Source organism: Zeugodacus cucurbitae, chromosome 6 (genome assembly GCF_028554725.1).
Source record: "Zeugodacus cucurbitae isolate PBARC_wt_2022May chromosome 6, idZeuCucr1.2, whole genome shotgun sequence".
NCBI classification, from domain to species: domain Eukaryota; kingdom Metazoa; phylum Arthropoda; class Insecta; order Diptera; family Tephritidae; genus Zeugodacus; species Zeugodacus cucurbitae.
In genome coordinates this window covers 19384208-19407038 of record NC_071671.1, presented here as the reverse complement: position 1 = coordinate 19407038, position 22831 = coordinate 19384208, and the positions used below count along the sequence as shown (strand labels likewise).

Below are 22831 nucleotides of genomic sequence, written 5' to 3'. Positions count from 1 at the left end.
TCCATTGCAATAATAATGGCAACTGTGTAAACACTTATCAACAATCAGCATAGATATACTAAATAAACACAATGACACGCACAAACACACTCATACAAACAGAGAGATGTATACATTTTGTTGTGTAAACAGCACTCAGACGCTGCATATATGGTTTAGTAGATATTATAGCTAGTTTGGACAGCTTTTACTTGTTGTGTGCCATAGACAGCTCGTATATCAGTTAACCACTGAAATGGCATGGCTGTGTAAGCCAAATGAAAATCATACGCATTGCTATTAAGTGCAATCTGGTTAGATAGTGGAACCTAAAGAGTGAGGAAAGGAAGGGTTGCCACCATAGTATAAAATAAAAAATTGTATAATAAAAAAATCTTTAAAATTTAGTTGTTTTAAATAAATTTATTTTGATACAATCAAAATTTTCAAAAAAGATGACAACTATTTATTCCAAAAAATTCTTCGATGGAAATTTCAACATAAATTATATTTTTTGTTAATAAAAATATTGGAGATTCCTAAGCTATAATAAAAACTATTTTAATTTTTTTAAATATGGCAACCCTTCCCAAAATATTTCTCGGTAATTTTTAGTTTTCATTTAATTTCATATTTAATTTAATTGATGAATTTGATAGAATGCATAATTTCAGATAAGTGACAACCCTTTTCAAAACTATTGTCCATTGTAGACCGCATTAAACTATTTTGACTAATACGTACAGTTATAGTTATTTGATTTGTTCTTAATTTTTTCTCAATTCATTTAATTGCAACAAATTTACCATGTCATTTTATAAAAAATAAAACTCAAATATTTTTTAGCTGTTAACTTATTTTTTGTGATACCAATTATTTTATACTTGTTTTTTTTTTAATAAGAGTCTTATTTTACAATTTTTAAAAAGATGGCAACACTCATCAACAATATTTTATACTTAGCTTCCGCATACTTCAATAGTTAGATAACAATATTGCAGTAGTTATTTATTTAAGTTTTTTGTGTACTTTCTATTTGCAAACTCTCACATAATCACCCTCTAAAAGCATTATCGCATAGCAGCGGCTGTTACATGCATAACAGTGTATAAAATCCATAAATCATAAAATATAAAAATAAAATCCACTAATGCCATAATAATAGTGTGAAATGTATCGAGACTGCAGTGAAATCCCAAAGCTAATAGCACGGCAAGTAGTGATAACAACAACAACAATAACAAAAGTGTTATATGCACAGCATTGACAACAATAACAACAACAACTTGTAGCTTCATCATATGACATTAGCAACATTTAGATAGACTTGCATGAATTCGGCAGTGGCAAATGCCAGTGGAAAGTGTTGATGCTACACATAGCTTATATGCAATACTTCCATACAAATATAAGTCATATGTATGCATATGTAAAGCACTCCATGTCTATTTGTGTGTCTCTACACATGCCTGTAGTATTTGCTTTGCAACTGATAGTATTTACATACGAGCATGACAAGCTTTCAAATGGTAATTAATATTCATCAGAGACATGTAGTGGCCTTGCCACTGACAACTGCAATACTAATAACAACAGCAAAATGTATGCATGAAAAATTATATCTAAAATATTTATATAAATATGAGTGTCACTTGGCAACTCTACTGCAAAGTGCATCTGCATTTAGTGTTGTGTATATATTATATGATAGTAAGTGTTGCTGTAAAAGTGAGCTGCTTTGAGAGTTGCGTGCCCTCTGAGCTGGTGGTGTAGCTGCTCCCTTGAGTGGAACTGCAGTCGTTTGTTGCTTTCTTGTGATTATTTATTGCATTACCATCGATTTTTGCAAGGCATAGAAAGCAATAAATCTTCGCAGATATGTTGAGCTCGGAATTTAATGGTTAGATTTTGGGTAGTTGCAGAAATTTGTCAATATATGTGGGCATTTAAGGGTTCTAGTGTAGATGCATCTAAATCCTTGCTTTCTTTAGTATTAAGACAATGATTTGTAATCTTTTCCATGTGAGTCTTTGACTCTTGTAATTCTGGATTCAATTGGTTGTCAGATACGTTTATATACCTAAAGACAACTCCTTTTTTATCATTCAAGTAGTCTTTCATTGATCGTTAATGAATTTTCAAATCTTTCGAGACTGGAATTTCGTTAACGAGATCTCTCATTAACTAATATTCTTCCATTATCTATATTATGAATGATTGGCCACACGTTGAGACGTATTTTCTGTTTTATTTTAGACTTACTCCGTAGATCCTCTTTTGGAAACTGCTTCTTCATAGTCTCTTTATAGTCTCCAATATTGATAAAACAATTAACCTTTGCATAACAAGGCAGAGAGGTTGAGATTAAACGTTTTAGATAACTGTCGCCATTATGAAAAACTAATGAGAATAGAAGAGTCTTTATTTTAAATATGTCCTCTCTGTCCTTATAGTAAAATTTAAATTTCCGAAAATTCCGATAGGAATCATTTTTGTATTCACTACCGAGACCAATCATCCAAGCTTACATCCACCTAAAGTCGGTGTTTCTGTTGTGGACTATCAGTTCTAGATAATTACATAAATTTTATTCTCTGAGGAAGGTTAATACTTTCTAGTAAGAGAAAATGTTCCTGCGGCTGGTTTCGGCAAATTCGAAGTAATTTAAGTCCAAAATTTACGAAGATATTATTCAAATCTGGCCCAGAACAGGTTTTAAGCTTATTTTAAGGCCGGGAATATTCAGTCTCAGATATCAGATTGAAGATGGAGGAATACCTCGAAAGTCAATTGCAGTTTTCTTAATGTAAGATACTATAAACTAATAAATATTCTCTTTCGGAACGTGAATCATCCAGAAATCCTTCTAACACATAAACGCCGAGCAACGAGTACAGGGCGACAAAGAAACCCATTTCTTTGATATTTTTAATTATATCTTTATAAATATTTACCTATAAAATTTGTCCATGTCATACTATTATTTGTCCATAATTCTACTTTTCTCCTTACATCTACTTACAGGCATTGCCATTACAAATCAGCAAAACATCATCAAATCACAGAATTTCCACCTACAACAACAGCAGCCGCGCTACAGCGACGCAGACGCACGACGAGACAGTCAAACTGTCGGCGCGTCTGCGTCAGCGTCGGCAGCGGCTACAAGTCACAGCATATCAACAGCACAACGCGTGACAAGCAGCGAAAACGTTGCGTGGAATACGATAGATGACAATAAGCTGTCCGCGTCACAGCTAGCTGTCGACGAACAGCAACAGCAACAACAAACAAAACAAAAATGTGCCAAATTTAATTGTGCAGCCGCCACAAAGACACATGTGGGCGCACAATACTACGCCTCTACTTTTTCCTCTTCAAACACTGCTCACTCACTTGCGGGCGCAGCGCTCAGCAGTCAAGCAACAAAATCAAATTACTACAATTATAATAACCAAAAACTAGAAGAAGAACAACAACAACAGCAGCCATCCCAATTGCCCACGCGGCGCGTGCGTTTTGAAGCGACAGAAGAAGCGCCTGCGCGGCGGAGAGGTGTAGAACTCTCGGCGCTAGAAATTCCGGCCATCCAGCAAGCGGAGCGCCATGAGAGAAGCAATAATAATAAGAAGCAGGCGGCGCATGCGCAATGGTCGAAGTTACTGCAGTCAAAGCCGAAAGAGCACCAAAAAGTGCACGTCGCACACAAAAGTCAACACAAGGAGGTGAAGCGGCACCGCGCGGCGGCTGGCGGTGAGTTTTGGCGAGCGCATGAGAGTGCGCAGAAACTACGCTGGGCACATGAGACCAGCGCTGTCATTAAGCGACGCCTACGACGCTCCACCGATGCCATAATATTGTTGCCAGCGTTCAATTTTGATGCCGACGAGCCGGCAGAGAGTATAAGTGAAGAAGTGCTGGACGATGAACGCGTGCATTTGGCGCGTCGGTCCGTTAGTGAGAGCAGCAGCGAAAGCGCCGGTGCTGCAACAGCGAGCGCCACAACACAAGTTGAAGCGGGAACGCATGACGCCACTTCTTCAGCCTCCACCGATGTCGCTGTGTCTACGTCAGCTGCAGTAATTTCATCCGCTTCGGCGCTCACCACATCCTCACTTGAGGACTTTAGTTTCTCCTCGCCCGTTGCTGAAACGCAACGCAGCGCCATCTATCGCAACGCAACAAACTCGGAACAGCATACCGCCTCAGCTGCCGTTAAACCCATTCAATATGTGGCGCTCAAGTCGAAGCGCGCACGCTCTGCTGTGAGTGTTAGTGTGCCCGTCGAAGTGCTACGTAAACCGAAGGAACCGATTATCATTATCGATGATGTCGAGGAATTTGATAGCGGCAACGATCGTGAACACGACCTTACTGCTATAGCTACTGTGGATGATAAAAGTGAGGATTACTCACACGATGAGCCCATTGAGCCGCGTATGTTGCCATTACGTCCAGTATTGCCTAATCCATATGAGGATGAGGAAATGTCTGTTGTTTATGCGGAACAGCATTCCGAGATACGGCTGATGTGCGAGGTGGACTTGGATATATCATCCAGCACGTGGTACAAAAATGGACAGGTGAGTTTAGATTTATAAATTGGCTAAACGACCCCGGATGTATCATACAATGTATTTTAAAAATAATTTTCACATAAGGAGGGTTCTTTAGAGGAATTTGAACAATAATCGGTATTTGGCAATTGCTTTTAAATAGTCGCTTCCGATTCCTTAAATGAGAATGGAAGAATCGAATGGAGTAATCAGTTCCAAAGATTCCCAAATTACAAACTGTATTAATAGAAATATTCGACTTTTCCAGTTACACCTACTTCGGATAACCATCCAGTGCGATTGTATACTGATCTTTAATAATATTCTAAGGGAAGGAGTGGAAGTTTAGTTTCTACTAGTAAAAGGAAGTCTAAGGTCTTTAGGAACTTAAATCCCAGCTTTTTTAAGGAGTTCTATTTTCCATTATCGCTTTTAAAAAAGTAATGCCCTTAAAGACTTGAGAGTAGTTCAATTACAGTGATGCAGTGATTTTTTGAAGACATTCGAATGACCTCAGTTGGCTTCAGCAGAAGCCATTATTTACTCCATGTGTGAAAACGGGTTCCAGAACCCTTGCACTGTGAGTGCCCCAGGTCAACTTTTTTCCCAACAAATGTTAAAGCTCAGCCCTAAAGCTTGGAAGGCTTCAGGCTTTAGAAGCCGGCTTAGTTTGTTATTTAATGTTCCACCTAGAGCTTTAAGCTCACCTCGCGTTTTTCTGATAGTTTTCTATGTTATTCTATACTGTATATGACTAAAGAGTTTCTAATAGGGATACTCACTACATACTTCGTACGAAAACGGGTTCCAAGAACCTTTCACTGTCAGTGTCAAAAATGCAAAAGCTTAGCCTTAAAGCTTCAAGGACTTTAAGCTTCAGAAGCCTACTTAGTTTGATATTATTTGTTACATCTAAAGCATTAAGCTCACCTCGCGTGTTTCTAGTAGTTTTCTATGTTATTCTATACTGTATATGACTAAAGAGTTTCTAATAGGGATACTCACTGCATGTATGTATGTATGTGATTGACGTTGCAACCGTTTAGCCGGTTATAGCCGAATCGACGATAGTGCGCCACCTCTCTCTCCCCTTCGCTGTTCGGCGCCAGTTGGAGATCCCAAGTGTAACCAGGTCGCTCTCCACCTGGACCCTCCAACGGAGTGGAGGCCTTCCCCTTCCTCGGCTTCCTCCGGCGGGTACTGCATCGAACACTTTCAGGGCTGGAGTGTTTTCGTCCATTCGGACAACATGACCTAGCCAGCGTAGCCGCTGTCTTTTTATTCGCTGAACTATGTCAATGTCGTCGTATAACTCGTACAGCTCATCGTTCCATCGTCTGCGGTATTCGCCGTTGCCAATGTTCTGAGGACCATAAATCTTACGCAAAATTTTCCTCTCGAAAACTCCTAGTGTCGTCTCATCTGATGTTGACATCGTCCAAGCTTCTGCACCGTAAAGCAGGACGGGAATGATAAGCGACTTGTAGAGCTTGATTTTGGTTCGTCGAGAGAGGACTTTACTGTTCAATTGCCTACTCAGTCCAAAGTAGCACCTGTTGGCAAGAGTTATTCTGCGCTGGATTTCGAGGCTGACATTGTTCGTGTTGTTGATGCTGGTTCCCAGGTATACGAAATTATCTACGACCTCGAAGTTATGACTGTCAACAGTGACGTGGGAGCCAAGACGCGAATGCGCCGACTGTTTGTTTGATGACAGGAGATATTTCGTCTTGTCCTCATTCACCTCCAGACCCATTCGCTTCGCCTCCTTATCCATGCGGGAAAAAGCAGAACAAACGGCGCGGTTGTTGCTTCCGATGATATCAATATCATCGGCGTACGCCAGGAGCTGTACACTCTTGTAGAAGATTGTACCTTCTCGGTTTAGCTCTGCAGCTCTTATAATTTTTTCCAGCATCAGGTTAAAGAAGTCGCACGATAGTGAGTCACCTTGTCTGAAACCTCGTTCGGTATCGAACGACTCGGAGAGGTCCTTCCCAATCATGACGGAGCTTTTGGTGTTGCTCAACGTCAATTTACACAGCCGTATTAGTTTTGCGGGGATACCAAATTCAGACATCGCGGCGTAAAGGCAACTCCTTTTCGTGCTGTCGAAAGCAGCTTTAAAATCGACAAAAAGGTGGTGTGTGTCGATCCTCTTTTCACGGGTCTTCTCCAAGATTTGGCGCATGGTGAATATCTGGTCAGTTGTCGATTTTCCAGGTCTAAAGCCACACTGATAAGGTCCAATCAGTTCGTTGACGGTGGGCTTTAGTCTTTCACACAGTACGCTCGATAGAACCTTGTATGCGATATTTAGGAGGCTGATCCCACGGTAATTGGCGCAGATTGTGGGATCTCCCTTTTTATGGATTGGGCAGAGCACACTGAGATTCCAATCGTCAGGCATGCTTTCTTCCGACCATATTCTGCAAAGAAGCTGATGCATGCACCTTATCAGTTCTTCGCCGCCGTATTTGAATAGTTCTGCCGGCAATCTATCGGCCCCCGCTGCTTTGATGTTCTTCAAGCGGGTAATTGCTATTCGGATTTCTTCATGGTCGGGTAATGGAACATCTGTTCCATCGTCATCGATTGGGGGATCGGGTTCGCCATCTCCTGGTGTTGTACTCTTACTGCCATAATCCCAGTATGCCCTGGACATCGGTTACCAGATTACCACCTTGGTCTCTACATGAGGATGCTCCGGTCTTGAAACCTTCGTTAAGTCGCTTCATTTTTTCATAAAATTTTCGAGCATTCCCTCTGTCTGCCAGCTTCTCAAGCTCTTCGTACTCACGCATTTCGGCCTCTTTCTTTTTTTGTCTGCAGATGCGTCTCGCTTCCCTCTTCAGCTCTCGGTATCTATCCCATCCCGCACGTGTTGTGGTCGTTTGCAACGTTGCGAGGTAGGCAGTCTGTTTTCTCTCCGCTGCGAGACGGCACTCCTCATCGTACCAGCTTGTTTTTTGTCGTTGCCGAAAACCAATTGTTTCGGCTGCAGCGGTACGCAGTGAGTTTGAGATGTCGTTCCACAGTTCCCTTATACCGAGATGCTGTTGAGTGCTCTCAGAGAGCAGGAGTGCAAGTCGAGTAGAGTATTTCGTGGCTGTCTGTTACGATTGCAGCTTTTCGACGTCGAAGCTTCCTTGTGTTTGTTGACGGGCATTCTTTGCTGCACAGAGGCGGGTGCGTATCTTCGCTGCGACCAGATAATGGTCCGAGTCTATATTTGGTCCTCGGAGCGTACGCACGTCTAAAACACAGGAGACATGTCTTCCGTCTATCACAACGTGATCGATTTGGTTCCGCGTGTTTCGATCAGGAGACAGCCAAGTAGCTTGATATATTTTCTTATGCTGGAACCTGGCACCACAGACGACCATATTTCGGGCCCCAGCGAAGTCGATCAGCCTCAGGCCGTTTGGCGATGTTTCGTCATGGAGGCAGAATTTTCCGACTGTTGTGCCAAAGACACCTTCTTTACCCACCCTGGCGTTAAAATCGCCAAGCACGATTTTGACATCGTGGCGGGGGCAGCGCTCATAGGTGCGTTCTAGGCGCTCATAGAAAGCATCTTTGGTCACATCGTCCTTCTCTTCCGTTGGGGCGTGGGCGCAAATCAGCGATATGTTGAAGAACCTCGCTTTGATGCGGATTGTGGCAAGACGTTCATCCACCGGGGTGAATGCCAGGACTCTGCGACGGAGTCTCTCTCCCACCACAAATCCAACACCAAATTTGCGCTCCTTTATATGGCCGCTGTAGTAGATGTCACAAGGACCCACCTTCTTCCGTCCTTGTCCCGTCCATCGCACTTCTTGGATGGCGGTGATGTCAGCCTTGAGTCGTATGAGGACATCAACCAGCTGGACAGAGGCACCTTCCCAATTAAGGGTCCGGACATTCCAGGTGCATGTCCTTATATCATTATCCTTAAAAAGTTTGCAGGGGTCGTCATCAAAAGGGGGGTGTCTCATCCGAGGCTTTCGTAGATTTTTCATTGATACTTCGTTTTTATGTGGTGGGTCCCAAGCCCTACGCACAACCGCACAAGCGGGCTTCGCCTTCTCACTTTAGCTCGCCTTCAAACGGATGTCTGTTGGCTACCCAGAGGATACTTGGTCTAAAACCGGAAGTCGTGAGCTGCTTGAACCATGTGGAGAAGAATCGTTTCTGGCCACTCCCAAGTGAATGACAATCAAAAACTTTCCTCACTTGCGTGAACTTCTACACATGATCCCATCCTCCTCACTACATACTTCGTACGAAAACGGGTTCCAAGAACCTTTCACTGTCAGTGTCCCAGATGAGCTTTTTTCAGAAAAAATGTAAAAGCTTAGCCTTAATGTTTCGAGGGCTTTAAGCTTCAGAAGCCGACTTAGTTTGATTATGACAGTACGCAGAAATCTAATATTTATAAAAAATTAATTTTTATAAAAGCTTTTTTTCAATAATTAATCAAGAATTAAAAAAATTCGTGAAAAATTAAATTTCCATCTGAAATTTCCACAAATTAAAATTTCCATTGCATACTTAGCGGCGTTTATGCACTGCGCATAACACAAACACCCAACAAAAACCAAAAACCAGTGTTAACAAGTCACAACTACGAAAATAATAATCATTACTACAACTCAATGGCACAACAATAACAAAAAGGCACTATAAAACCGAGAAAATCACTGTCAAATAAATTTCCAGTTAGTTCACCAACAACTCAACAAAAATTACGAACGAGTTGTAATTGTTACAACTAGCGGGTAACTGCAATAAACAGAGCAAAACATAAATGAATTGAATGTAGAGAAATAACTAAAACAACAAAAATAATAATAAATCATAACAAATACATTAGAGCAACAACAAACGAAACGTGCATATTGCATACTTTCCAGCGCAGCCAAGCCAAGCGTAAATGTAATTACAGTTATATTACAGTGTGGTAACGGCGTTGAATGCATTGAACGAATGTATATAATAAATACAAAAACAACAACAACAAATAACAACAAAAAATTTTTGTTGTGAAAAGTTTACAGTGTGCACAAAAAGCTATGCGAACAATGCAAGGGTTAACAAAAAACACACGAAAATTTGGCAGAAAAAGTTGGCGGCGCTCAACGAATTGGCAACTCATGGCAAATTGTCGAAATATGAATGAATTCGCTATAATAATAGCTCAGGTGGGCGTGCGGGTAACCAGCATACGTTTTACCGTTATTTACCTTTGTGTCCTCTTGCCAATTGGTCAGTTGGCACCACAGCGCTTTGGTGCTTTTTCCACAGATTTTTGTTTGTAGCTTTTTTGTAGTTGTAATGACTTTATACCAACATTTGCTGCAGCTGCAATATATATTCAGCAGACAGTGTGTGCAAAAAATATGCAGTCAACGCAACGTTTGTGGCATAATTGGAGATAGTTTTAACTGTTGTCAGTTAGTTTTTGCCCTTTCCACGTATTTTTGTTGCTGTTTTTACTCGAACTTTTTCAGCTGCGCATTTTTGGGGCGCAATTCCAATATTATTTGCTATTATTGGCGTATATTTGCAGTGAGCAATTGTGTAAAGGGAGAAACAGTTGAATAAAGTAATATATTTTTGACGGAAAAAATTAAATAAATATAAAGCAAATAACAGTTACAATAAACAACGGTAGCATTGAGTAGAAAAAGCGCTGAAGTGTCTGTCATGTGCAAATTAAATTCGTGAAAAAACGAATTGGAAGTGACAATAAATGAATTGTAAAAGATTGATGACAAATAAGTGATAATATATGTATATTCATATATATATATATTCCTAGAAGTGTGCTACAGTTTTTGCGTATACACTCCAGCCCCACTACTAACTATATGACGACTATTCAGCAAAATAATTGCTTGTAATTGTCGTAAAGAAATAACAAAAATCTCATATAAGGTATTTAACCAGAAAAACTTGTTTGTGTGGCAATTCAGCGCTTTTAAGTTAAATTCAGCGCACTTTTTTTAATATAACAGCAATTATATTCATTATTGAAGTATATTTTGCCTTTAATATTACAATTCAGCGCATTTATTTAGATAATTATAGAGCTAAAAATAACACAGTTCAATAATTATAATTGTATTACTTAGAAGAAATCACTTTTCAATTAATACAGCACATTTTTTTAAAGAATTTGGCATTATATTTGCTATTTTTATATATTTTACTACAATTCAGCGCACTGATTGAGTTCACTTTAGTTCTAAAAGTAACTCAATGAAATATTTACCACAACTTCCTTAAGAAGTTTGCTATTCAGCGCACTAAAAGTGAATTCAGCGCAACTTTATTGCATAATATGCCATTCTTACTTCATATTAAAGCATTTGAATAGATGTTACTATAATTCAGCACAACAAGTGAATTCATTTTAGTTCTAAAAACTACTCAGTACTGTATTTACTACAGTTTACATCACAAACATGTTATTCAGCGCCTCAGTAAACACTAAATATCATACCAGGTAGCTCATACTGTGTCTAATTTTCCGCACACTAGTTTTATTTTGCTATACACATAAATTCAGCGCGAAAAATATTTACTTACTTTATATTTATACAAGTGAACAAGAAAATAATAACAGCGAATTGTAAGCAATGCCAAGCAGCAATTTGCGAATATAAACTTTATCAGAATTCTAATTAAAAACCTTAATTTTATTAAGCGAACACAATTCAGCACATTCAAAACAAATTCAGCGCAAATTTCTAACGCCGAAACGATGAATTATGCGTTAGTTAGTACCTAAATATTTCGCCGTGCTATTCAGCTTCATTTATTCAAAATATAACTTATTTTGTACAAATTCAGCGCAATTTTTGCTTGTGCATTATAAATCTTGATACTAAATAACCACAAATACAGTTGTTTTATATTAATTCAGCTCAAATAAAGTCAATTCAGCGCGCATTTTCCAATATTTTTCATACCCAATTACCATCGCGTACCCACATGTATCTTTACTACCCTCAAGTGGCACACGTACCAATTTTAGTGAACCATACAACTCCTTGAGACGCACTACCTCATTGGTATGCCACCATTAGCAGCGAATTCAACATACTTTTTTCAACTGCTCTGTTCTTCTTGTCGTTTTCGCTATCTAATGTCAATAGTTTTCGCCTCATCAATTCCTTAGCGATTGCAGCAGGCAACAAAACTGCCAACAAATAAAATCAAGATGTATATGTATGTGAGCTTATATCCTTGGCAACATGCGCTTGCAACACTTGCCACAATATTTTGTATGCGCCAGCAGATAACAAGCAGTCAGCTTGAAGAAGCATAACAACCAAGAAGAAACAAAAAAGCTACAACAAAACACAGGAAGAAACAAACAAAAATTTGAGAAAACAGCAACAAACTCAAAAACAATGCACAGCAATCAAGCTGTTAAACAAGGAGTAAGCAGCAGCACAACTGAAGGCGAAGAAGAAGAAGAGTTGAAGCTTGAAGCTGAGCAGACACTGCTGGCGGCGCATACACCGAATTGCAGCGTAAAAACTTACGCTCAACTTAAGCGCAATGCATGCGTGAATTTCGCTTTGTTGTACACAACAACAACAACAACTATTGTTGTAGTTATTTTAATGTCTGTTTTTTTCTCGATTTTACTTTTCACTCGATTTCCTCGCCTTGCCTGGCTTGTTGTCTTATGTTGGCACGGTTCGAGCGCTGCCAAATGCACAGTCTGCTACACACATGCCACAGCGCATTGCCATGAACGTGGGACGTAGATTGGGTTGCTTTTTTTCTTTGACTTGTGTTTCCTTAACTTGTTACTTGCCACATGCCACATTGCGCTGAGCGGCAAATGTGAAATTGAGCAAAACTTCTAAATTTCATGTTTTGGGTGGTGAAATTTGATCGGCTGCCAGCGATGCATGCAGCCATAGTTGAGGCAACTTGTGTAAGAAATTGACTTCTTGCAACAGATAAGGGCGCATTGGAAAAAGTGGAATTTCAATGAATGAGGCAAGTGAGAATTGCATGTAATTGAAAGTGTTGCGGTGCATATGGAATATAGAATGGAATTAAAAATTATTTTGGCGAATATTGTTGTTGTTTTTGTGATGATCGTAGCCGGTTTAATTAATTTTGAACATTTCGTTAAATTTATATTGCGCTGAATTGGGCTTGGAAACTGTATAGTACATATATAGATGCTGCAAATGATTGCTCTGCACCTTATCATGATATTATTGCACCGAAAACAATTGCTGAATAAGTTTAGAAGATGCTGAATTATAAAAGTATTACAAGAAAGTTTAACTGCAAACATAATGGAAAAGAAAGTTATGAAAAACGCTGAAATTTTCACGCGCTGAATTAAATTTAAAAATTGTATATTAGCAAACTGAATACTGCAAAGGGTCACTCAATCCCTTATAATTGCATTATTTTATTGAAAACAGTTGCTGAATAAGTTTATAAGGCGCTGAATTACGAAAGCTTATACATTTCGTGGGATCTTAAAGGTTAATAGTGTGGAAAATATACGCATGAAGTGCGCTAAATTGTTTAGGTTGATTCAAAAGTACTTTAAGTGAAATAAACATTGTAAATTTTTTACTCATTTTAAACATTTGGTTGAACTAAATAATATATATTACACTCAGTTGTATTAGGAACTAGTTTATTTTAAAGCAGATACCCTTTATCAATGCATAATTCCAATTTTAAGACGCTGAATTGCAAAACTTCTATATTTCCGGTAAAACGGTAAACCACAACGGATATAAGAAACAATGTCTGCTGAATGATTTTGGTAGTCTAAAAAGCAAATATATATTTCTGAATTTAGAATGGCAATATTTTATTTTTTGATCATTATTTGCTATATTTTGAAATAAAATATTTTAATACATTAATAAAAAACATGCGCTGAATTCACTAAAAGTGCGCTGAATAGCAACCAAACTAGTTCAAATAGTTTGCATACGATTTTTTCATCACTACCTACTGCAAAACTTCTTGCTGAATTGATGACACGTGCGCTGAGCGCTTCAAATTTCATCAGCACATTATTGTATTACATAATTTAAGGTTGATAACTCCAATAATTGGTTTTAAACTTATTTAACGGACATATCATGTTGCACACTTGTCAGGCGCGCTAATACCCCAGCAATCCACAGCCAACTCATTATGCTGATGAGCTTATTATTAAGCACGAATCGCTGTTGTTAAACCAATTGCGTCGGCGCTATGAATGGTATTTCGGGGATATTTTTTTAATATTATCATTTTCAAAAAATTTCCGCTGAAAAACGCAAAACCGCAGCCACATCCAATATGCGAATTGCCCGAAAATGCCGCTAGCCCGAAGTGCCCCCATCACCACCAATTGCCTGGCATACACCGACGCTGTCACCAGCTGAAACGCAATCAATCTGCCGCAACATTATTGCACACATCACTGGACGCGGGAGAGTGTGGTATGAGCTGCCATTGGGCACATACTAGCACATACATATATGCAACATGACTGTGCTGCTACAACTAACGGTTGTTTGTTGTTTTTGTAAATAGCGATTTACTACGCTCATTTAACGCTTTAACCATGTGTCAGGTGGATTTTGCAGTGCAGCCAGTTGACAGCGGCTGGCTAACGGCCAATAATGTTGCATGCAACACACCACAGCAACTGATACAGTTACTGACATCTAACCGTTTTCCCAACACCCCTTCAATATGAGCGGAAACACCTTAGGCATTGAACTGAACTCTTTTCGCTTTGCTGCCACATTTCACTCTGTTGCATCAACAAGCAGGCGCAACGTGAAATGTCAACAAATTTAATAACACATAAATCTAGGTAGTGGACTCAACGCAACATCACGTTGCGCACGAACCGTCTATTTGTTGTTGTTATTGTATTTAGCTGTAAGCGCTAGACAAACACAGCGCGCGACATGCTTGGCCCGCCTATAAGTATGCAACATAAATATGCCGTGCCAACAGCTGTGGTTGAAATCCGCACGTGAAATTTGCTTTCTCGGTGGCTGGATATGTATGACTGTTGCACCCCATGTTGCAAGTTATTTTCACTTGCGGAAAATGTGATATATACTCTCTGCTGTGTGTGGCGCTGGTGCCTGGTCCATTGGACTCATTGCCGCCACGTTTAGTGCTCATAAATTTCCAAATGAACGCATTGATGGGCATTTGCATTAATGAGTGGTGTGGCAGCTATGAGTGCAACATGCCGCCACCACTACTTGAATATGTGGTAAGCTCAGAGGCGCATACAGGCACATATTTGCGCATCCGTATCACCACACTAAGACACGTCGCTCTGTCTCTGATTTTCGAAGGACATTATTTTGGATTGGAGGCCATTTTGTTTGGCGGAATTCAATAAAAACAGGGCTGCCACACAAAATTTTTGGTTGCAATTTTGCAATGTTTAAGAAATATATACGAAAGATGTTTAAAAAAGTGGCGCTGAATAGTGCTGAATCTGTTTTCTGAGTAGCGCTGAGCTGCTGAATTGAGCTAAAATTATATTTTGTAGCTTAATTTTGAATAAAAATACATAAATATATTCAAATTTAAAAATTAAAATTAAAAAAGTTGCGCTGGGTAACGCTTAGTTCTTTTTTACTGAGGCTTATCAGCTGAATTAATTAAAAATCATAGAAACGTTCAAAATATTCAAAGAATCGGCGCTGAATACGTTTGAGTTAGTTTTCTCAGCAAAATTTGGTAGCTGAATTGGCTTAAACGGGTAGAAGCAAACAAAAAAGACGCTGAACAGCGCTGAATTTGCATTTAATAGCTGAATCGAACCAAAATGCAACTTAAAAATAATAATAAATGACAGATTAATAACACTGATTTTCATAATATAGTTTAGTATTATTAAAAGCAACTGAAAATGAGGCCAAATAAATATGTTTACATTGAAATTACTCTTGAGGCGCCGAAAATGTTGTTTTGCTGGCAAATACAGCTGAATAGTGCTGTGTAATCTTGTAGTCCATCCACAGGCGAAAAAATTTTCTCGGAAATTGTATTTAAAGCTGCTGAATGAAATTTTAATTGATATCAATCCCTACTTTTTCTATGTTTTGGTTTTATTTCATATATATTACGGATTATGATAAGAATCAGGATAGTGCTGAATATCTGAATTTAATTAAAAGTATGTGAAACCAAGTGTGTGCATGCTTTAAACCCAAAAACAAAGTGTAGAAATTAATTTAACGAAAGCAGAACTACAAATTAGGGGCTTTTTATGGGAGAAAAATTAAAATTGGACTACTTGAAAGCATACAAATAACGATTGAATTGCAAAAAATGTAATCCGTTAAATATAAATGAATGCCAACGGGTGCTGAATTTAAAAATGTAGCAAATATTTCACCAACAAAATATTTTCTTTATGAAAAAATGTGTTGCTAAAAATATTAAAAATTAATGTAATTTGGATACATCAGATAGTATACCATATTATAGATAAAGTCGAATTAGCTGAATTACCTTTTGCCTAAAATTAAAATTACATTTGGTTGACATTAATTCTGCAGAACAATTAGAGGGTTTCTGTATAAGAAAACTTAAAATTATCATACAAATAAATGCTGAAATGTTAAATGGACAGAATTTAAAAAAATAAAGAATATTTTGTATTCAGAATAATTTCTTTTTGAAAAGTATGTGGCTGAATACAGCTAAACTTCCTAAAAATGAAAAAAAAAAATAATTTAATAAAGATTCAGAAGATAGCGTACTATTTTATATAAGAATAAACTAGCTGAATTACTTTTTTTTAATTTTAACATTTTTTTAATTGCTGTTTTTAATCAAACAAAAATTTGGAATATATTTGTAATCACAAAACATTCGAATTCGATAAATTTCAAGTTAATACCTTGTCCTTAGAAATTATTTAATGAAAATAGTGCTGCTGAATTAATTTCAAATAAGCTGAATAGCGCTGAATTCTATTATTTCTAGCATACAATACAACTTCTGTGAGTAAATTATAAGGCATAGACAAACGATTAATGTCAAAGCTGGTTTAGTTTTCCGAAAAAAATATAGCGTAAATCATTCATCCCATAAACAGATTTATTCAAACTGCTCCCAGCGAATATAACGTTTTATGAGAGAGAAAGAGAAAAATTCTAGCGAATTTTTGCTTCACATGGCCAAGGGCGATAATAAAATTTTACATACATATGTATTTGAATGTATGATATTTAAAAATATAAGCATTTCCATTGATTTTTCCTGCAGCAGACATTTTCGTATAATTTTACATATAAATTCAGTAATTGCATTTAAGGGAATATATGTAACTGTACAGAATTTTCCACAACTTCTGTTAAATTAAGTTATTTAATTTAAATTTAAAAATAAATAGAATTTAATTTACTTTTTAATTCGATTTACGCTAATGCGGCTTATCAAAATACACCGCCAAAGGCTAATACACGTATATGTAGTTAGAAATGTGTGCACATACGATTGCGAAAGGCGCACGGATTTTACGCTTCGGGCAAATGCAATTTCCATTTATATTTTTGGCTCAAATGATAATGAGAAAAGTGGCAGCTGAACTTTGGGAATTTTGTAGTTTTACAGAATTTTTGAAAATTTAGCAAATAAAGCTGGGGATTTAAGGCAAAATTAAATTTTGTGGTGTTTATTTCCATATAATACCAATAAATTAAAAAAGTGGCTTTAAAAGACGCTGAATTTATAAAACAGCTTGGAAAGGTTTCAGATTTCATAGGAAATTAAACGAAAAGCAGTACTTGTATAAGAATTTAATAAAAAGCTGCGCTGAATTGTGCTGAATGTAATTCTTGTGCGCTGCTTATAAAAGCCTCGAATTTCGCAAGATATTTAACGAAAAATACTTCTTGTATAAAGATGGAATAAAAATAGCGCTGAATTGTGCTGAAAATTGCTTTGGTAGCGCTGAATTAATTTCTTTCGTTTCAAGACTAGAAAATTGCTAAGTATGCTTAACTTGTAGTTGTTAAATTTAAAAATGTGGTTCTGGAATTTGAAAGCAAGAACGTTTTTATTTATCTGAATACATATTTCTTTCCACAAAAGCACCTTTCAGCTTTTTGTTGTGTTGAATAAAGTTTACTGAAAACTACTATGCGAAACATTGATAACATTTGCACAACATTACGTGCGCTGCATTATATTTTGTGAGGCTGAATACCTATGAAAATATACAGGGTGCATTCTTTTAACTCAAAACTAACTCTCAAATTTTTAAATATAGTATGTATGTGATTGGCGTTGCAACCGTTTAGCCGGTTATAGCCGAATCGACGATAGTGCGCCACCTGTCTCTCTCCTTCGCAGTTCGGCGCCAGTTGGAGATCCCAAGTGTAACCAGGTCGCTCTCCACCTGGTCCCTCCAACGGAGTGGAGGCCTTCCCCTTCCTCGGCTTCCTCCGGCGGGTACTGCATCGAACACTTTCAGGGCTGGAGTGTTTTCGTCCATTCGGACAACATGACCTAGCCAGCGTAGCCGCTGTCTTTTTATTCGCTGAACTATGTCAATGTCGTCGTATAACTCGTACAGCTCATCGTTCCATCGTCTGCGGTATTCGCCGTTGCCAATGTTCTGAGGACCATAAATCTTGCGCAAAATTTTCCTCTCGAAAACTCCTAGTGTCGTCTCATCTGATGTTGACATCGTCCAAGCTTCTGCACCGTAAAGCAGGACGGGAATGATAAGCGACTTGTAGAGCTTGATTTTGGTTCGTCGAGAGAGGACTTTACTGTTCAATTGCCTACTCAGTCCAAAGTAGCACCTGTTGGCAAGAGTTATTCTGCGCTGGATTTCGAGGCTGACATTGTTCGTGTTGTTGATGCTGGTTCCCAGGTATACGAAATTATCTACGACCTTGAAGTTATGACTGTCAACAGTGACGTGGGAGCCAAGACGCGAATGCGCCGACTGTTTGTTTGATGACAGGAGATATTTCGTCTTGTCCTCATTCACCTCCAGACCCATTCGCTTCGCCTCCTTATCCATGCGGGAAAAAGCAGAACAAACGGCGCGGTTGTTGCTTCCGATGATATCAATATCATCGGCGTACGCCAGGAGCTGTACACTCTTGTAGAAGATTGTACCTTCTCGGTTTAGCTCTGCAGCTCTTATAATTTTTTCCAGCATCAGGTTAAAGAAGTCGCACGATAGTGAGTCACCTTGTCTGAAACCTCGTTTGGTATCGAACGGCTCGGAGAGGTCCTTCCCAATCATGACGGAGCTTTTGGTGTTGCTCAACGTCAATTTACATAGCCGTATTAGTTTTGCGGGGATACCAAATTCAGACATCGCGGCGTAAAGGCAACTCCTTTTCGTGCTGTCGAAAGCAGCTTTAAAATCGACAAAAAGGTGGTGTGTGTCGATCCTTTTTTCGCGGGTCTTTTCCAAGATTTGGCGCATGGTGAATATCTGGTCAGTTGTCGATTTTCCAGGTCTAAAGCCACACTGATAAGGTCCAATCAGTTTGTTGACGGTGGGCTTTAGTCTTTCACACAATACGCTCGATAGAACCTTGTATGCGATATTTAGGAGGCTGATCCCACGGTAATTGGCGCAGATTGTGGGATCTCCCTTTTTATGGATTGGGCAGAGCACACTGAGATTCCAATCGTCAGGCATGCTTTCTTCCGACCATATTCTGCAAAGAAGCTGATGCATGCACCTTATCAGTTCTTCGCCGCCGTATTTGAATAGTTCTGCCGGTAATCTATCGGCCCCCGCTGCTTTGTTGTTCTTCAAGCGGGTAATTGCTATTCGAATTTCTTCATGGTCGGGTAATGGAACATCTGTTCCATCGTCATCGATTGGGGGATCGGGTTCGCCATCTCCTGGTGTTGTACTCTCACTGCCATTCAGCAGGTCGGAGAAGTGTTCCCTCCATAATCCCAGTATGCCCTGGACATCGGTTACCAGATTACCACCTTGGTCTCTACATGAGGATGCTCCGGTCTTGAAACCTTCGTTAAGTCGCTTCATTTTTTCATAAAATTTTCGAGCATTCCCTCTGTCTGCCAGCTTCTCAAGCTCTTCGTACTCACGCATTTCGGCCTCTTTCTTTTTTTGTCTGCAAATGCGTCTCGCTTCCCTCTTCAGCTCTCGGTATCTATCCCATCCCGCACGTGTTGTGGTCGTTTGCAATGTTGCGAGGTAGGCAGTCTGTTTTCTCTCCGCTGCGAGACGGCACTCCTCATCGTACCAGCTTGTTTTTTGTCGTTGCCGAAAACCAATTGTTTCGGCTGCAGCGGTACGCAGTGAGTTTGAGATGCCGTTCCACAGTTCCCTTATACCGAGATGCTGATGAGTGCTCTCAGAGAGCAGGAGTGCAAGTCGAGTAGAGTATTTCGTGGCTGTCTGTTGCGATTGCAGCTTTTCGACGTCGAACCTTCCTTGTGTTTGTTGACGGGCATTCTTTGCTGCACAGAGGCGGGTGCGTATCTTCGCTGCGACCAGATAATGGTCCGAGTCTATATTTGGTCCTCGGAGCGTACGCACGTCTAAAACACAGGAGACATGTCTTCCGTCTATAGTGCTGAATCATATTTCATACAAAATTTTTATATATTGATGTATTATTTTTATCACAGAGCTATGAAACAGTTTTAGTATGAAATATTATTAACCTTTTCGCAGCATTGATAGCGCTGAGTTATATTTCAAGTAGCTGAATAGCCTTGAAAGTATTAAGAGTGCATTCCCTTAACTTAAAACTAACTATCAAATTTAGTTAAGTAGCGCTGAATCACATTCCGTTATATTCATACATTTTCTTTACTATAGAGCTTATTAGAAACTTTTATACGAAAGGTTGATACATTTCACACCATATTAAGTACGCTGAATTACATTACAAGCAGCTGAATTGCTTTGCAACTCTAGAAGGTGTATTATTTCAGCTCAGAACTGTGTCTCGCACTTATAAAAGTAGCGCTGAGTAATATTTAGAAGTTATTTCCTTAAACAATTTTCTGACAATTAAAAAGTTACTCTTTCTAGCAGATAATCATCATGATGCTTATTGTCAAAAAATATTTTCAAACTACATAAAATTTCCAACTTTAAGCGCCGGTGTTCATTTTTCAAAGCATTTATTCAGCTCACTAAGTTGCGAGAAAAGCTGCAACCGAATATGAAAAGTACAAACTTTCAACAAGAATCCACTTAATGACTCCGAGTAGGTGTAGCGCTAGCTCACTAGGCGCTTAGCTGTCTCAAATGGCTTAAAAGCGCTCAATATGCTGGAAAATACCAAACTAAATTAAGCCAAATAGCAGCTGAAAATATTATGCATTGCATAATTTTCGGCGCTTGCACGCTGAATACTAATGCCAGAGCGCCGGTAATTACTATTTAGTTATGCAAAATGCGCAATTGCATACGATAAACTAAAGACTCATGCAACAAGAAGTGCCAACAACTGCTGTTACACAGATAACAATGGACGTAAATGAGCACAACTTAAGCAACAACAAATAAACCAGTGACAAGACTAAGTCGCGCTACAAAAACAAAAACAACTGCAAAATTCATAGCTAAGCGGTATTACCGCAGCTCATAAACGACTTAAAGTTTACGGCCTTAAACGCTTCCCACGCGCACACAAACGCTCAGCGCTTAGAGTGGCGGCGAGGTGATAGTATGATGCTTCAAATTTTCGCGCACTTGCTAATTCCGGCACTTATGCCGGCTATACTACCGTTTGTTTTATGTCATTTTATATGTCTGTTCTTCTCCATTTTGTGCTTCTTCTACTTGTACTCACACAACATTTTTGTCTGCTCTTCTCTTTAATCCGCAGGTGGTACATGCCATAGATCGCACCTCACGCGCCACCGATTATCGTTTCATTAAGGAGCCAAATGGTGCGCTCACCATCACAAATGTAATGCTCGAGGACGATGGCAAGTGGCAATGCGAAGCGGAGAATACGCGCCGGTACACGGAGAATGCGAGACCCGTTAAATTGGTGGTATTAGGTGAGTATCAAAGTGAGTTATGCGAGCGTACATTTGAGCAGCCGAAAAAGTTGAAATTCAAGTTGAGAAATGCGTGTGGGCTATGTAAGTGTCGGGAACTCGATGCTAAAAGGCACAAGTTTTTGTTAATACCAGCATAACAGCCGCTAAGTAGCCATCAGCGCGGATTTTACTACGCAATTTTAAGGCCAGCCTAAATCACTGAACTTTTAGTGAATGACTACACTGACAAAAATGTTGTCGATTTCTGTAAGCGTGTAACTTTTTGCAATTTTCTTAATCAGAATTTACTAATATCAACTCTGGGAGTGTATGGTATGTGAAAATAATGCGCTGAATAGAAAAATAAGGCGATTTGGAAACCATTTTGAATAGGAATGAAGACATAACTTATCGTTAGCAGCACCCTTTATTATTTTATGACAGCTGAATTGCTAATGGCCGGAATAATATTGCAATTAAACAATTTTTCCGATAAAAAATTAAGATTTGCTGAATAGCTGAATTTACTACAAACAAGTTTGTGTTGCTACCATTTACGATTGTATCAATTATATTTCGTGATACAACATGAATCGGCAGGCGCTGAATTGGGCTGAATTGAGCTGAATAACAACATTTAACAATAATGTCTTCAAAATATTTCTATAGCATAAAAAATATTTCATTTATAAACAGCTTAGACTAAATTCCTGTTTCATATAGCATTATTTATGGTAATTTTCATTTTTATTTCAATTTTTAAAAGAAATTAATTTCTATTTCGTAAAGAAAACATTTCAGTTTTTTTGGCGAAAAATCTCGTTGATACATTAGTTTTAAAAATTTTATGAAATTTACGTGTGTTGATTAGAGCTGAATAGTATTCAGCTGCTGAGTTAAATACAATTTTGGAAAGTTTATCAATTAGAATGTGAACTAGTATTTACTGAATTGTAAAATACGATTCTTGGAGAGCTTTGAGCTTTTATTTAGACGCGATAAGCATTTTCTTTATTAATATAAACATTTTCGGATAACTTTCGCACTGTAATCAAAGACCACATATTTCTAACTGTATCCCTCGAAAATGTTCCTTCAACCGAACTCAATCCCTCACGTTCACTGCTGTCGCTGAATGAAATGACCTGAAATTAAAAGTTGGTTACAGCGTGCACTTTGGCTCCACTTGGCGCTGACTTCTGTCCGGTCAACGTTGGTGCCACCGCACAGTACTGACGAGTATTTCTGTTGTTGTTAATGACACAAATAGCGCAGCAAAGGGCATG

General features: G+C 38.7%; 1 protein-coding gene across 1 annotated transcript in view; it reads left to right on the top strand.

The window, feature by feature from the left end:
- LOC105214855 (uncharacterized) overlaps nt 1–22831 on the top strand; it is a 219704-nt gene that overhangs the window by 122864 nt on the left and 74009 nt on the right. Inside the window, exons 4-5 of the mRNA XM_011188522.3 lie at nt 3004–4562; nt 21386–21563. Of these exons, the coding sequence (XP_011186824.2) occupies nt 3004–4562; nt 21386–21563 (1737 nt within the window). The remainder of the gene's footprint in view (nt 1–3003; nt 4563–21385; nt 21564–22831) is intronic.